This window comes from Anastrepha obliqua, chromosome 1, assembly GCF_027943255.1.
Source record: "Anastrepha obliqua isolate idAnaObli1 chromosome 1, idAnaObli1_1.0, whole genome shotgun sequence".
Classification (NCBI taxonomy): Eukaryota; Metazoa; Arthropoda; class Insecta; order Diptera; family Tephritidae; genus Anastrepha; species Anastrepha obliqua.
The window spans coordinates 163,684,050-163,701,384 of record NC_072892.1 but is presented as its reverse complement, the minus strand read 5'-3'; the positions used below and the strand labels follow the sequence as shown (position 1 = coordinate 163,701,384).

The 17,335-nt window shown below is 36.0% G+C and overlaps 3 protein-coding genes across 6 annotated transcripts; 2 read left to right on the top strand and 1 right to left on the bottom strand.

Moving 5' to 3' along the window:
- The first annotated feature begins 1,743 nt into the window (after positions 1 to 1,743).
- On the top strand, positions 1,744 to 4,145 carry LOC129239636 (nucleoplasmin-like protein). Its single transcript, XM_054875299.1, has 3 exons — positions 1,744 to 1,962; positions 2,079 to 2,218; positions 3,572 to 4,145. Exons 1-3 carry the CDS (start codon positions 1,941 to 1,943, stop codon positions 3,869 to 3,871), a joined length of 462 nt encoding a protein of 153 aa, XP_054731274.1. The 5' UTR covers positions 1,744 to 1,940; the 3' UTR covers positions 3,872 to 4,145.
- A 48-nt stretch (positions 4,146 to 4,193) lies between these two features.
- LOC129239624 (ADAM 17-like protease) lies at positions 4,194 to 8,631 on the bottom strand. Of its 2 annotated transcripts, none has more exons than XM_054875281.1 (14): positions 8,437 to 8,631; positions 8,142 to 8,381; positions 7,956 to 8,077; positions 7,760 to 7,901; positions 7,482 to 7,699; positions 7,357 to 7,416; positions 7,151 to 7,285; positions 6,878 to 7,016; positions 6,369 to 6,604; positions 5,797 to 6,263; positions 5,622 to 5,718; positions 5,457 to 5,562; positions 5,175 to 5,395; positions 4,194 to 5,100 (listed from the first exon to the last, which is right to left on the bottom strand). In XM_054875281.1, exons 1-13 carry the CDS (start codon positions 8,513 to 8,515, stop codon positions 5,184 to 5,186), a joined length of 2,253 nt encoding a protein of 750 aa, XP_054731256.1. In that variant the 5' UTR covers positions 8,516 to 8,631; the 3' UTR covers positions 4,194 to 5,100; positions 5,175 to 5,183. The 2 variants fall into 2 exon arrangements, with proteins under 2 accessions (XP_054731256.1, XP_054731261.1); XM_054875286.1 differs by having other exon boundaries at positions 5,236 to 5,395; positions 8,437 to 8,629.
- A 2,801-nt stretch (positions 8,632 to 11,432) lies between these two features.
- LOC129239613 (cysteine protease ATG4D) lies at positions 11,433 to 16,798 on the top strand. Of its 3 annotated transcripts, XM_054875268.1 has the most exons (8): positions 11,433 to 11,660; positions 11,812 to 12,082; positions 12,149 to 12,871; positions 13,000 to 13,195; positions 13,265 to 13,341; positions 13,615 to 13,884; positions 13,966 to 14,162; positions 15,469 to 16,797. In XM_054875268.1, the coding sequence occupies exons 1-8, from the start codon at positions 11,658 to 11,660 to the stop codon at positions 15,760 to 15,762; spliced, it is 2,031 nt and encodes a 676-aa protein (XP_054731243.1). In that variant the 5' UTR covers positions 11,433 to 11,657; the 3' UTR covers positions 15,763 to 16,797. The 3 variants fall into 3 exon arrangements, with proteins under 3 accessions (XP_054731243.1, XP_054731234.1, XP_054731230.1); XM_054875259.1 differs by having other exon boundaries at positions 11,433 to 11,624; positions 11,812 to 12,871; positions 15,469 to 16,798; XM_054875255.1 differs by having other exon boundaries at positions 11,812 to 12,871; positions 15,469 to 16,798.
- Positions 16,799 to 17,335: the final 537 nt, after the last annotated feature.

Here is a 17,335-nt window from a genome sequence, read left to right as displayed (position 1 = left end):
GTGCGCTCTTTTGTGATAAGTTTTTGATTTATTTCGCCGAATTGGCCATTTACGTCAAATCGTTTGCAACATTTAGTATTTTTGAAAAATCAAAAATTAAGAAGAAGACAATCAGAGAGTTGTGAATAAATTAAGAAAAATTGAGAGTGTGTTGCTATTGCCTTCGCAAACTGTGTAAATGCCAAATTATATTTAAGTTGAATTAATACAAGAATGATAGAATACAAGATAACGCCTTCCTAAGTGCCCTGACCTCAATAGAGTAAATGGACAACAAATAGAAGAAGAAGAATAAGCAAAAGTGAGTGGAAAGCCAATATAAAAATAAAAACGTGCGTGTAGCGTAGTACACATAACAGAAGTGAAACTTTCAAAGCAGACAAAAAAAGAGGGAGAGACCCCAGAGAGAATGAGATAGATAGAGAAAGAGAGAGAGAGATAAAGAATATATATCTAAATACACACATCATCACAGCATTTGTAGAGAATACAAATAGACAAAATTTACAAAAAACGGAGAATGGTCGACACAAACCGTGGCAACAACCAGGACCGCAGCAACGACACAAATTACCGCAAGGCAATACCAATAAAATCGATGCCGGAATGGATAGCATTTTATAGTTGTATTATTATATTATTTATATTACCTACAAGTTTGCACCAACAAACAAGCGCCAAAAAGTAGGCAGTGTTATTTCGCACTAGCAATTAGAAACCACAAGGACCAACTCTGGAAAAATAGCTTAAAGTGTACCTAAGATATATATGTAAAGTATAGCTCTCTCTCTCCTTTTCCTCTACGTTATATCTTTTTTCTCTCTCGCGGAACGAAATGCGCAAAACGTTGCATGGCCTTGAATTTTTACTCTCCATTCTCGCTCGTCCATTGACACCTAAGAAGTTTCACTTCAAACAAATTTTGCACGTGCGTACATTCGCAGCATACAATACAATACTGCTGACTGGTCTCTATACACCAATGTTTTAACTGTGGCATCTCTCTGCGTTTTGAATGACTTATTTGATATTATGTTTATTCGATAAAATTAAAAACGATAAAATTTAAAACGCAATATCAATATTTTCAGTACATCGATGTTTTCCAATATCTCCACTTTCGTATGATAAGGTTATACTCGCTCTCAATGAAAATACAGTGTTTTTATATTTTTCCACTTATAACGATAATAATTCCAAATTTCCTTACATCTTTATATTGCACAAGTTGTTGTTGTTGTTGTAGCAGTAACTTTGCCCTGTCAGTGTAGTGTAATCACCGGTCGTCTTCGCCTAGCTCATCTAACGGTAGGCCCAGGAAACTAGCTGTTTCGACGGGTTGCGTCCAGAGGGAGAGAGGTGTTAGATGAGTGGGTTTGATGCGGCATGTGAAAAGGTGGTTAGTGTCATGCGGGGTGCCTTGCACAAGTATTAATCTGTGCTATCCCGTACGCAAAATCAAATGGTATGAATGCCAGTTATTCATTGCTAGTTTAACTGGAAAGTATAGCTTAATTATTTTATTTATAACGAGGAAAAAAAAATAAATTATTTTGACACGAAATAAAGAGCACTGGCCGCTAGGGCCTTCGGCATAGCTAAATTAATGCTGAACAACTGGCCCTGAGTGTGCTCATCACAATTTTAGTTGGATCTTTATAAGTACTCTGGCAACACTACGAATTTAATGTTTCTTTTGCCGCCATTATTATTCGTGTTTTGCTTTAAGGCGGCTTTCCGCCTGTCATTTGAAAACTTGCCTTGCACTTGAAAAGTTTTGATTTGCACTGGGTTTGCATTTACAGTTTTTGCTTTTTTCGTATACTAATTCGTGCGTGGTTGCTGACCTTACTTAGTTTGGCACGTGTATTTTTCAACCAAAACTATCGTAGGAAACCAAGTATTTTGCATTTACCAATCAATTAAAATTTGCATTGAAAATGGAACAGGAATCATTTTATGGTAAGCAAATATACTAAATTTTATATAATTCCATATCGCAGCATTGAACGAATGACAGTAATGGAGTTTATTGCAATCTTGTATACTTGTGTATAATTTTTTTATTGGTTTTCTAGGAGAGACGCTGACTGGAGAAGAACCTTTGGCTCAATTTGAAATGGAAAAACCACACTCAAACGCGGACGATCAAAAATTGGTCATTAAGCAGATTTGTCTGGGCGCTGAAGCCAAAGAAGGAGAATTTAACGTAGTGCAGGTGAGTTTTCGCTTAAGGAATATTTAATAAAAAGAAATCGGGGTTTTCAATGTTCTTCAAATAATTTAGTTATTTATATGTACATACTATACAGTAGATCATTGGCTATTTACCTATATTCTTGGTCAATGTCAGCAAAAAACTAGCTTAAACTGCGAAAATTGAATTATTGACTAATTAGTTGTATCACAAGTTGTGTACTGTTCAGAATGTCACCTGAATAATCTCGCGCTAAAGTACATATTTATATATAGTATATGTTTATGCATGTAAATTTGTTTGTTTTAATAAACTGAACTTCTTTGTGGATGGTAAAAATATTTACACGGACATTTCAAATGGCGAAAACGTTTTGCATGGAAAAGTCTAAACATATTTACATGGAAATCTCAAATGTCGAAAACGTTTTACTAATATTTTGAAATAACGATATTGTGAAAAAGCAACTTGTTTATAAACTTATCAGAGTATGTCCGCGCGGTAGTACAATTAATATATTCCAAACACATATATGTATATTGATGCTTACACCCTTTTTTGCGTGCTAGTACCAGCTCCTCCTCCTATTTGGGGCGTGCGTCCTTATGTTTTTTTTTTCACGAATGGCGGGACCTACACTTTTAAGCCGACTCCGAACGGAAGATGTTTTTTTATGAGGAGCTTCTTCATGGCAGAAGTACGCTCGGAGGGTCGCCATTGCCTGCCGAGAGGCTACCGCTATTAGGAAAAACTTTTACTTCATTTTAGTGTTTCACCAAGATTCTCTCTGAATTCCGAATCACGCACCAACCTATTCGGGTATATTGGCAATTTAATATATTCCAAATATATATTGACACTTTCACCCTTTTTTGGGTGTTTGACATTGCCTGCCGAGAGACGACCGCTGTTAGAAATTTTTTTCATTCATTTGGGTGTTTCACGGTGATTCGAACCCACGCACAAATCATACGATTACGGCGATTACTCTCACTCGAGGAAAATCTAATATTTTAAATACATACGAGTATATAAAATATGTATTGTTAACACGTTGAGTGCCACCATACAACAAAAAATGGGGTTCGTCCGGCCACGATTTTTTTTTATGCCACATTGGTCTCATACCCATAGGCCAAGCAGCATAAACAATGCAATGGCTCTAGTATGGCGTGAATACACTACTACTAATAGCCTCTATGAAGCAGCTGCATCAGCACAAACCGAAATCTCACACATTATACCGTGAGACCAAGTGTCACCACGAGGCCTGAAAGTCTCTTCGCACTGTGAGACCAACCTGGACTCACATGACACTCAACGTGTTAACTATATATCATTTCACTAACCATGCTTTTTTTTGTCTATTCGCAGGTTGAGGTCCGAACAAACCACAAAGAAACGCTTAAAGTCCCTATTGCAGTTCTCAAAGCTGGAGAAACCCGTTCTTTGCGTCCCAATGTAGAATTCCTCAACACTTCAGTTACATTCAAATTAATTCAAGGCACAGGTCCTGTTCATTTGTATGGACAAAATTGGTATGGTCAAATCGCGATGGAAGAGTGCTACGAACCCGGATGGGGTCCAAATGACGAAGAAGAATATGATGATGAGGAGTACGAAGAAGCGTTGCCACCACCACCACAGACAAACGGCAAAAATAAAAGGAAATAAAAAACGTTTACGGAACAACATAAATTTAATAGGAATTCAAAAATAAAAATTAAAAGTTAAAAATGTATTACATAAATTGATGTATGTAATAAACAAACAAAAAAAAAACTATTTTTGTACACCTAAGATAAGAGTAATGACCATAGTAGGTAATTCTTAAAATAAATAATTTCCAACATCCAAAACAAATGAAATGAATTTTAGTGATTTGAGGGATAAAAACGGCGTACATGAAAACATCATAACTTTTTAATAAACAAATATAGATATAAAATTGCACCGCTACCACTCTTTTTTTTTATATTGGAAAAAAGTAATTCAATTTTACTGTACAACTTGCATTTATTTCCTTTTATAGTAATATAGAAATTCTATTTAATAAGAGATTTTCTTTCGAAACGTAAACCGGCTATGTAGTATTTATTCGATAATTACTATTAATTACTTGAAAAGGTGTTGGAGACAGAACGTTTTCCTTTTGTTTTGTTACCAACTCCTAACTAAGCTAAATACAAGAATATGCCACGAAAGAAATATATATACATATATTCTTTAGAATAAATAAAACAATTTGATCCTAAAGAAAGATATTCTTAATATTGTTGAACACGATTTATAAAATTTGTTGTGTACATACATATGTACAATATACTAAATACAGCCTTGACAAACAAGTATTTGTACCTTGATAATTTCACTTCGGAAATCACGGTGAGGTGGTAAAAGTTAAGGCAATTTGGCTACCGTGATTGGGTTGTTAATGAAGATAGTAGTATTTTTATAAGATAGGGAATATAGAATATAGTATAATCAACCAAATGCAAAAAAGTTCGAAATTTACTGATTCACTGATAACAGGTGTAAAATGATAATGAATTAGGCAGTACAAAACGAAGTGAACGAATTCAGTTGAGAGCTACGTAATAAACAAAATAAGCGAAAATTATGTTCTCGAATTCTTAGGGGGGAAAAAATAATGGGTAAAATATTAAATAACCAAATAGTCCAAATACTTTCAGTCAAAGCTATAAGCTATTTACACGTACATATTTGTAAAAGTTGTGTGCGCCTCATCTAAATCCTATTTACAATGATTTTGATAATTTGCATGTACCCGTATGCCCGCCGAATTTCAAATGAAGTCCCTTACATTTAACAAAGCACTCCGCTGCACTCCATTCGCCGGAACAGTTTACATGCGCGTCACAGATATTTTTTGACGCGGCACTCTGGAAACAATAATAAACCAAATTTTCATTTTCAACGTTAGTGTCTTATAAGTATGAAGCTATATTTGAAGTACATATGTATGTTAATTGCTTTCGCATGCAGACCGCGATGCATGCGCACGCGCACACACGCACCTGATGTGTATAACGCGTCGTCGGTCGCTGGGATGTATTAGATCGAGCTTCTGACTCCATTCCAACCGTTTAATTTCATGGCGCATTTTTTTCCGATCGAAATATGAAATCACACAACTGGCAGGTATCCAAAATATTGATGTGATGACAACAACGGCCACTGGGAATGGTACGTAGGGTAAATAAACAATTTAATTTCCAATATTCAACATTTTACTTACTGACAATATTGTCTTTTAAAAAGCGCAAAACGCGATTAATATTTATCTCCTCGATAATGTCCCAAAATCGTTCGACTACATCTTGTATCGTTTTCTCGCATACACCCTGAAATAGCACACATTCGATTAGATAAAAAGCATTATGATAATGTTTTGATAATTTACCTTATTGCAGAATCCTTGTATACACGGAGTGCCGTCAGGCAACATATCTGGTGGCTCTACGGGAAAGCATGTCTCATTTATGCTCATGCGGCAGCAGCTGAAATTTTTGGCCAAATAATTATTAATCTAATAATAAATAGCTGAATTTTTTTGTTGCATATCGTGTTATATTTACCGTTTGCATGCATCTTGAATGATGTCGCACATACAGCTCTGCAAACCCTGCGTCTCGCAGTACGGTATGCACTTGCCGTTTCGACATTGGCCACGCTCTTGGCATATTGTGCCGTCTGGCATTGGCGGCGATTTTGGACACTCGGCATGCGTGCCCGAGCAACGTGCCTCCTGCTCGCAGGTGGCATACTGTGCGTCTCGACAGTTCATACCGGCCGAGATGAATTGGCAGTTTTGGCAGCAAGGCGAATTTTTATCGCTACACGTGGCACCCTGATTGCGACGCAATTTGCAGTTCTTATCACAACACGCATCATTGTCTTCAGTACCCAGCAGACCGGCGTCACATTGCTCGTCACCCTCAACCCGCAAATTGCCACAAAATGATTCTTCGGGCTCAGAGAAGCAACGACCTGATTTCGCTTGCAACACTTTACGTATCGAACGCAGAGAACACGGGGAGAATTTCTATTCAAAAATATACATATGTACATTAGTATATATACTTATAGATATGTAAATAAAAGTATTTATCAAATTCATTCAATAATTATTGTATGGGAACTTTTTTACCTTATTATTGACGTCATATCCGCTCACAGAATAGGTATACATGAGAAAACTTCCACCTTGTGAGGCACTGGGTGAGCATTCTGGTATATCCGGATCGTGCTCGGATCCCCAATTATGACCGAACTCATGCGCAGTCACCAAATCTGCTTCACGCGTAATGACACGCTGTCCATAGTGATTGCGCGAACTACTCAATCCAGAGTTTAAATACAGGGTATAACCATTTTTGAAATACTCTATTGGATAGAAAATAAAAAGTGTTAACATGAAATTAATTTGCATCTTAAAGCATCATATTCATGCAGTAAATAGAAAGCAAATAAAATTAAAAGTAAAGTGCTTAAAAAACTTGTTTAAAACCATAATTAAGTTGCAAATTGTTCACACATTTTTCCAACATACGCAAGAATACAAATTAAACAATTTCAATTTCAATATTGACCACAAAATTCATAAAAAAAAGTTTTGCTAAGCCAAAGGAAATAATATTATTTTTTTTATTTAGTAACCTGGTGTACAAATTCCACCAACGGAATTGCGACGGGGAGAACCCACATAAGCCAAACCTAGTATACCGCCTTCAAATTTTAGATCAGTAAAGAGATGTGCTAAGCAAAAATCTTTGTGACTATACTCCCGCGAAAACACCTACGTATATCCATATATTGTAATGTTATGAGATGAGAAGAAAGAGCAGAGAAAGCATTTTGATTACCTCAATGTCATTAAAGCCTACAGTGAGTCGGAGCCTGTATTCTACACATAAACCAAATTGCACTCACCTCTAATAAATTGCGTACATCCCATTTTTCGCGAATCATATTGTAATGAGCTTCTCCGCCACGCAGCCGTGTTGGTTCCGAGTGCACAACGATTTTCTTTATCACGAAACCCATGCCTTTAAAACCTTCCTGATCCTAGAATATAAAATATATTGGAAAATCAAATATAATATCAAATCTGAAAAATGTCACTTCTTTCTGCTTACTGTTCGATCTTGCCACACAGTGTCGTTATATATTTTATGCACACGATCAATCAGACTTATCTGATATAAGAGAGAAGAACGACAAATTAAAAAATGAGGCTTAAACTACTTTTATAACAAAATACCAAGTAATTTATTGTTGTTTTTGTGTTCCCACCACCCATTTCTTGAAAGAAACGGTAATCGGCCACCAGCAACAGGGGGCAGCGAGTTTTTGTGGGCGTGTATTCATACTGATCCGCCTGCCGTTTTTTACGTTTACGCGCATTGCGCCCTCCGTTCTCCTTATGTATCGTCCGTGTGTTTTCGTCATTTTCATCTTCTTCGTCATCGGTTTGTAATTCTGTGTAAAGAAGTCATTAGTAAGTTTTTAATACCATCATATTCAACATTTTGCTCATACCTAATCCTTCTTTGACATAACCGCATGTCATAGGTGCCCCACCCTGGCCATTCTCATTCTTATTCCAATTCAACTTCACATCAGATGTTCTGTAGGCTACCATAGTTTTCCTCGCAGACAACGGCAAGTGACGCCAAGATGGCTTTAGGAGCAAAAAATTACAAAAGAACTAAAAAATTGAAGTTTGGTAACTCACCTCTACGTGATATGTTTCGTCCGGTACATTTATGGACATGGTCATCAAACCATCGTCAATATGCGCCCGAACAGACGATTCCATTTCACCGAATACGCGTCCGGTGTAAAAACTATCATGATCTATATAAAAGCACGGGATAGTTGTAATCAATAACAAAGTCGTATCTATTGAAAATGTATTTACCTAGATGCACCACTGTCTCGTTTCCATCGCCATCTACAGTATACGCTTTGAAATTACTGTGCAAGACCTCCCGATGCGGGTGCAATATTAATCGAAAATTTTTGCCTAACGTCTTGAATTCTACCTCTTTGATCACGTTATAGGGGTGTGAACTCTGTTTAATTCCGCGCTTAACGATTTTGTGTCTACAATCTTCGCTGCGAAGTATCTCATAATGCCGCAGAGTTCTATGAAGTGTGGCTGCGAACCAATTTTATTATTAATGCAAACTTTAACGCTCATAGTGTCTACTTACATGCATTCTGGAGAAAAATTATCAATAAAATTACTAATAAAGCACAATTTCCATGAAAACCTCTAAGAACTGTTGTCATTTTCACTAATTTTCGCACAATATTGATTTTTTGCGCAAACTGCTTTGTTGCCACCTGATATGTGAAATCTACATATTGTGATAAGTGAGAAATACACAAGTGGCAGCACTTTCTTTCACTGGAATGTGTATATTTAGCGTACGTGCGCCCGCAGCCAGTTATTACATACGACAAACGAGTTTTCAGTGAAATGATTGTAAACAAAACAATTTCAATGCAAAGTGGCAAAAAGAACCAAGCGGATATAAACAAAGACTTTTGGTGTAAATGTCAAAACAAAACAATAACAGCTGCTACACACATAAAAGAGTAGAACAAGGAGTGGAAAATAGAGAATACAGTGTACGAATTCTCTAACATTTGTATATCTCTTCCTGCAAATGCAATTAAAATTAGAATTTCAAGTAACTGTAACATATTCTTATGACCCTTGCGCATCACCGGTTCTTTATTGGGTTAAGTTTTTATTTATTAATCAATTAAATAGTCAATGAATCATCATCAGCATCATTTGCGACGACTTTTAGTCATTTCTTGCATTCGCAGCGTGAGTAGACAGCACTCAATTTCTGATTATTGATAGAAAGGCCTCTGCTAATTCTTCTTTCTTCTGTAGATGTATGAATGAGGTTTGCACTTCGACCACATGGTTTTTTGTGCCCTTTACTCACCACAGTACCCCATCCAAGCCCAGTTCCCTTATTAAGCTCAAGATAGAGCTGGGTTAGATTGAGCGTATATGCCTTTCCTCTGGCTGCAGTTGGCCAAGAGGTCTCAATCTTCTCCGCGCTACAGCGCTACATTCCAGGAGAAGGTGCATCTTCTGTAGTCTGAGTCTTCCTCGGCTTCGTGCGCTTGTCACCTTCGTATCTAGTAATCTCTCCTTTCTGGGAGCACGGGAAAACCAACAACACGAAGAATAACGTAGACGAAATGCAGATAAAGGATGATTCTCGCCTCTGCAGGGATTTTATATTAATTAATAGGCATCTCAGTTCATAGGCTGTGTTGGAATCTGAAGCTCATAGATTATGTAGCGCAAATCATAATCATATGTATAATATGGAGACCAGATAAAAGAAGTGTATACAAGCTTCGAACAAGGAATGACATACATATACAAAAGCTTTGGCGTATGCGAGTCAGTGAAATCGGAACTGTGACGCCTAATAAAAGAAAGCGTGTATAATAAAATTAATAAATTTAACGAAAGTATATTTTGTATCGAAGATTATATCCCGGCCTTTTATATAATTTACTAGCAATAGGAGCGACACGTGATTAGAGGTGCTAATGATACTGCAGCATTTTGAAACGTCGCACTTCCGATAGATAGTTTACCTCAATTGCAAACATTATTAACAGCGATCTGCTTGATTGCGATTGATAAACACAAAAAAAAAAAAAAATAGCGATATTAGGATGCTACCATGCGGAACACAAGCAAGAACAATTCAACGATGATTGTGTAAGTAAGAGAGAAACCATCTTAAAAAGACTGACTCAAACCAATAAAGGCTATTTTTTTTAGAGAATCACATGGGAGAACCTTTCGAAAGCCGTAGAAAAGTCAATATAAATGGTGTATATGGAAATGTTTATAATATGAATACTTGAAGTTTACCTTATTCGATTCGTTCCGTCAACGTCAGTTCGTCCATGGGGCCTGTTTTATTTCGAGCGCCAAATTGTTATTATGCACAGATTTCAGAAATTAATTCGAAGGATTGATATTGCCTTCCGAGGGGCGATCGAATTATAAAACATGGCAACGGCAGCTGCCACTGGTGCAATTAGTTCAATAGTATGAACAAAGTAAAAGTATTTATTTTTTCATTGTTTCAATAGAATTAACTAAATGTCCCACTGTACTGAAATAATTGGGAAAATGAGAGCAAACGTGTTCTCGCATAAAACTGTGCTTAACTTCCCAGCAAGTAACATAGGAATGCATTACATCTGGAACTAATTATGTAACTAAATATTTCGGACTAAAAAAATAGTGCTTTCTTTGGAAACGAGGAGGTAATGTAATAAGAAAAAAAAAAAAAAACAATTTTATATGCGATTAGCGCATGTATAAAGGTATAATACGGAATAATATAATAATTGTACGTTTTTGTTTTGGTACCGTTATATGCGCTTTCATATCGGATTCATGATATTTGCTTTGGAAAATTACAATTAATAGCTCATTATGTGTTGGAACTTGAAACGATTTCATGGTTCTTTCAGTTGAGTTGGTGCGAGTTAATGAAATATAAATAATTAACTAATTAATTTCATTTTAATGTTATACTACTTTCAGTTTTAAGCTCAAAATATGTTTAAATTTAAATTAGAATTGAAATTTTGAAAAACTAACACCATGTGTAACCAGCGACCTCAAAAATATAATAGAAATAATTTGCAATTTATTATATAATTCTAAAACGTACCAATATGCAGCCCAAGCCAGTGATGATTTTTTAAGTAGAGGTGTACGTATTCCAGTACCTTTTGGCGATACTAATGAAAATAAGCTAATTGACTAAATTGAGTTATGAATTTATGTCGAACCGAGTTTCTTAATAATGAGATGTAGATATTGTCAGTGATCCCATTTTCTTTGACTTTTCTTTCATTAATTCATGTATTGATCTGCTGCATACATTTTGCAAATATTATTGTTTTCTTTTGCTATGTTAAACAAACTTTCAATATATCTGAGTATTAATAAGAAGCACAACAACAACATTGTTAAAATGATTTTTTTCTTTTGAGGAGGGTATAGTTAGGTAGTCAATAACGTTGCATAGTGTTAAAAGTACATTTTTTCGCCTACTTGGTACAATTTTGAAATGTCAAGTACCGTCACTGCTACAGATTATTGACTACTCCTCGTTTCTCCTTTAGTGTGTTTTTCTACTGGGTTTTTTCGCTACCATTTTGCATTCGCATTAACATTCGCAAATAAATTTTTGGGCAAATTTTGGTAAAAAGTGCTAATTAATATTCATAGTATTCTTATCACAGAACAACACCAACGAAGAGGCGTGGAAAACAAAAATACGCATACACGAAACGCAAACAAATTTGGTAATCAATTAGAAGAGGCGCATCGGGCCAGGTACTCTACATAGCAGATAAGCAGGAACAACAAATGGTATGAGAAATATTTCATATCTATAAGATTGGTGTGTTCTTCATTTTTGAACAATTAGTCACTATTTAAAAAAAAAAAGAACTATTTTAAACAAATTTCCGATTACACTATCTGAAGCATATTCTTGAGTACTATCGAAATTTTTACACAGATGAGCTACGATGGATTACTGTCACTGTCGCAGTTGACAGACGAGAAGTTAAACCTTATACAAGGGCGCGATCCTCCGTCAGCGGCCCCGACGGCTGAAAAAAGTGCAACAAACACGGAAAATAATCATGCTGGTGCGAACAAAAATTTAGGTACTCAGCCCGCTGCACCTACACTTGTCGATGTCACAGTCGAAGAAGAAGAGCAAGCAGCAGCAATACAAACGATTCAGTTGCCTTTAGGCAGTGGCGAGAGCAACAATGCTGATTCAGGTATGAATTTGAGTACAACGACCGCAGCAGCTGCAACAACATTAACACCACTTACCACATCGGTAGACGTATCGAACGCGGAAACGTCAGCAGCACAGCGAAAGGTTTCGGCCTCATCCCGATTGATGAACGCATTCCAGCTATTATATTCGAGTGCAACTACTGCGAACCCATCCACTGACACGGACGAAGCAGACATTGGTGCGAGTTCAACAAACGGAATGCCTGTTGGAAGTCGTACACCGCATAAGGGTATGGAATCCAAACTTCTGTCAATGTGGCATAACGTCAAATATGGATGGAGTGGAAAAATTAAGCCAAATTTTTCTAAAGAGCAGCCTGTTTGGCTTCTAGGCCGCTGCTATCATCGTAAATATACGCCACCATCGTCCATGGAGAGCTCAACAGAATTGAGTACAACTGCTGGCGTTATCACACCAAATGTAACTAGCAGCGTATGCGAAACTGCTGAACAATATGTGCCTGTTGATAGCACCATACTCGCTAGCAATGTATATCCAACACTCAATCCACATGAAGTTGATGAGATAGTTGTGCCGCAGGAATTAGGTATGGATGCAGTTGAAAATCAAGTGGCTGAACATCCATGGGAGGAGGGTATCGAGGGATTCCGACGAGATTTTTACAGTCGAATTTGGATGACTTACAGGCGGGAATTCCCCACAATGAATGGCTCAAATTACACATCCGATTGTGGTTGGGGATGTATGCTGCGTAGCGGGCAAATGTTGTTGGCTCAAGGCCTCATTTGTCATTTCTTAGGCAGAAGTAAGTGCAAAACCAAAACAGTTTTTCATATTTATGTACAAAACTAGTAAATTTAGATAAAAAAATGTTTTATAACAAAATAATATTTGTAATCCGATCTTCTTGTAAAATACTTTGCCTTTTGACAGGTTGGCGTTATGATCCAGAAACACAATTGCATTCTACGTATGAAGACAATATGCATAAGAAAATTATAAAATGGTTCGGTGATAGCTCTTCTAAGAGCAGCCCCTTCTCTATACATGCGTTAGTTAGCTTGGGAGAAGAAATGGGCAAACGGCCAGGTGATTGGTATGGTCCAGCATCGGTTTCATATCTCTTAAAGTAAATATCTCATCATGTGCATACACAGTCATGGATTGCTTAAATAATCTTTATTAAACTAATTTACAGGCAAGCGCTAAAAACGGCGGCTCAAGAAAATGTTGACTTCGATAACATAGCAATTTATGTAGCTAGGGATTGTACAAGTAAGTTTGGGACAATGTAGCTTATATATTTTTACGTTTTTTTACAATTAAATTTTAATATTTTTCGTATGTAATTTAATAAGTGCGCTATCAATGTCAAACTCCATGTAAAGAGTATTGACATATATACATTATTAATATATTTCATACACTCACTGAATAGTTCGTCTTTGAAGCACTTATCGCTGATAATAAATGATAATTTATTGGATACTTATGTATAAGTAAATATTAAATTGTAGACTTTAATCAATCATTACTTATCTTTCGTAGTTTATATGCAAGACGTTGAAAAGGAGTGCCGCATACCGGAACCCTCCCCAAAGAAACATGTGCCGTGGCAACCAACACGTCGCACTGAAACGCCGAAATCGCAGAAACAGCAATGGAAATCGTTAATTTTATTAATTCCACTACGTTTGGGTACAGACAAGTTGAATCCCGTCTATGCGCATTGCTTAAAACTGCTACTGAGTACGGAATACTGCATTGGTATAATCGGTGGCCGACCAAAACATTCGCTATATTTCGTTGGATACCAAGGTACACGTGTATGTGTGTATTAAATGCTTTTAAAAAACTTAATTTTTGTTTTGTTTTTTTTTTTTATATTTTATCTTTTAGAAGACAAAATGATACACCTGGACCCCCATTACTGTCAGGAGATGGTTGACGTTAATCAGGACAATTTCTCCTTGCAATCATTTCATTGCAAATCACCGCGAAAATTAAAAACATCTAAAATGGATCCAAGTTGTTGCATTGGCTTCTATTGTCCCACAAAAACCGATTTCGATAACTTCATGGAAAGTGTACAACTGGTAAGTAACTATTTAAAAGTATAAATGTATTACCTTTATATGTACTTAATTGAGCCAACGTGTTAAGGCTTAGAAGTCCCGGGCCTAACAAAGAAAGCACGTTTTTCTTCAACCCCTTCAGAATTAGATTTTGTTCATCAACGTAATTTCCATCAAGAACAACGCAATCATTCCAGCGCCGCTCTAATATTTCAATACCACTTTTGTAGAACGATTTATGTTTTGCCTCAAAAGAGGCCTCAGTTTCAGCGATAACCTCTTCATTCGAGCGAATTTTCTTACCGGCTAGCAATTTTTTAGGTCTGCGAATAGCCAGTACTAGTCGCTGGGCGCAAAATCTGGCGAATACAGTGGATGTAGGAGCAATTCGAAATTCGATTTGTGTATTTTTGTCATGGCTTTGATTGACTTGTGACACGGTGACGAAACAAAATTTTTTTCTTTGCCATATGCGGACGTTTCTTTGCAATTTCGGCCTTCAAATGCTTCAATAGCGCTATATAATATTCACTGTTCATGGTATTTCCCTTCTCAAGATAGTCGATGCATTTTACAAGACACACATCCCAAAATACCGAGGACGAGGTTCGCCAGTTGCTGTTCACTCAAATGACGATCGTTTTGATTCCTGAGTGAAGTGATGGATCCATGTTTCATCCACTGTTACATATCGACGTCAAAATTCCGGTTTATTACGTTTAACATGGCCAAACACTGCTCAGAATCATCAACCCGTCCAAGTTTTTGGTCAACAGTGAGCAAACGCGGCACCCACTTTGAACAGAGCTTTCTCATAGTCAAATGCTTATGCAATATAAAGCCAACACCTTCTTTTGATAGCTTTACGATGTCAGCTAACTCACGCAACTTCACTTTTAGATAAACGATTTTGTGGTTTTTTTTATGCTTTCTGGTGTTACCGCCTCATTTGGACATTCACTGCGTTGTCCATCATCGGTGCCTCTACGACTACGTTTGAAGTTAGCAAAACATAATTTTATTGTTTATTGTTTTTTAACACTTTTCAAGCCATTGCATCGCTTGAACGGTATTTTTTCAAGAAACAGTGTGAAATTAAAACAGGAAATTATTTTTGATCCATTGTTTTGAAAATAACAAAAGTAGCGTCACTGTCAGCTGTCTTTTTAAGGTTCGTACTAACTGAAAAATATGTGAATGCAATAAAACTTGTGCCATCTATTTGCTGGGTCCGACACTTTTCGATCCATGTGTTAGTTGATGTACCCTATTTGTTTGACCGCATATAAACCATATAAGGAATTACTTATGTTTGCTTTTTTTACAGTATCTGCACCCAATGCGTTGTGCCTCCGGAACAGTTCAACCTATCAACTCGTCCAATACCAGTGGGCAAAGCGAAGGTGCTCAATGTGTTGAAATAAACTACCCGCTCTTCACATTCTCACGCGGACAATGCCTAGATGAAGAATGGGACTCAATCGATGAGTCTCTTTATAAACCATTGCAACGGCAAGTTACACAAATGAAGCAGGAACTCGATTTACAAAGCAATAGCGTTACTTATGTTAGTGCACACGATGACGATGATGAAGAAACTGAGGAATTTGTGTTGCTTTAAAAGAAAAATTTCGAATACCTTCGTCCAATGTGTAGAAGTGCAGAATTCATCTCATTTTCAATTACTTTCTTTAGATTTATAAAATTTCTTTTTACGGGTTATTTCCTAATATTTTAGATGCCTCATGTACATGCACACATACATACATATTAGTATTTTATAAGTCAAGCGCCTGCATTATGTAATTGTACAAATAAGTTGTAACCATAATAATTATTTAAACTAACATTTATTATTGTTTATAATACAATAACTAATTATGTTTCTCTTACTCCCCTGGATCCATCCTAACAGCGTACCGTCGAAGTATCTCAAATTGAAAGACTTAATTTTTTTCTCATATCTAATTTAATATACACAGTTACAGTGTGACCTGTTTACGCATTACAACTGGAATTCATTTGCTTTCATTCAAAATATACATATTTGTTTCATTCATATTCCAGAAAAATACGAGGGGAGTGTGCGTAAAACAAAAACAATTAACAAGTAGTTTGCCAAGCAATGTTTAATGAAAAATTGTGTGATCACTTCTGAGTTTGTGCTTGAGATGAAAGTATTGTGCATTATAAATAATTAAACGTTAGTGCAAGTTTGTGATCCAAATATTTATTGTAATATACTTTATTGATTTAGTGTAGTAATAGCAGTTTCGTTAAACGCTGAAACTAATTCCATCTCTTATTTTGGCTACATATTTCTCTAGCTGAATGTGGAGCCATAAAGAATTCAACATTTCGTTTTGCAACGTTACAAATTTTTGAAATAGTACTACAAATATACATACATACATACATATATGTTTAGACCATAATCACTAGTTGTTAAATTTGTGGTGAATTAATATTTCTGCGTATAAAAATCGCCTTTATAGGTATGAAATGCATTCTCTCAAAATTAAAACCATTGCATTGTAAAGTGTTGTATTTGTTTTTCATTTATGAAAAAATTTATTATTAAAAATAATTACTATTATTATTATTATTATTATTAGATTAAAAGTACTGACATATACTTATTAATGTACATAATAAGCGATAAATAAATTAACTATATACTGTATTTGTTCGGCTTTTGACAATTTTCGTTTAAGGGGTTAGGGGTAGTCAGAATTTTCAAAAAATTGGATTTTTCGTTTTACATTTTCTTTAAGAATAATATCTTAAAAATATTGTGTGAAAATTTGAAGTCAATCCGACAAATATAGGGTTTTTTAATAAGAGGTATTATTTTGATATTGAAAGAAAAATGCTATTTTAATATAAATGACCGGATGTTTACTTCATTATAAAGAGGAAGGTATGCCATTAATAGTGGAAAATAGTATTAGGCAAATGACCACCACGACCACGCTTATAGGAGAATATCCTTTTAATGAAATTTTCCATAACCGAATTGCAAAATGGCTGCCCTATATCCTCGATAGCTTCACGAATTCCATCTTTGAGATCTTGAATCGACCCTGGGCTGTTGGCGTAGACCTTCTCTTTCACGTGGCCCCAAAGAAAAAAGTCACAAGGTGTTAAATCACAAGATCTCGGTGGCTAATTGTGATCACCTATTCGAGAGATAA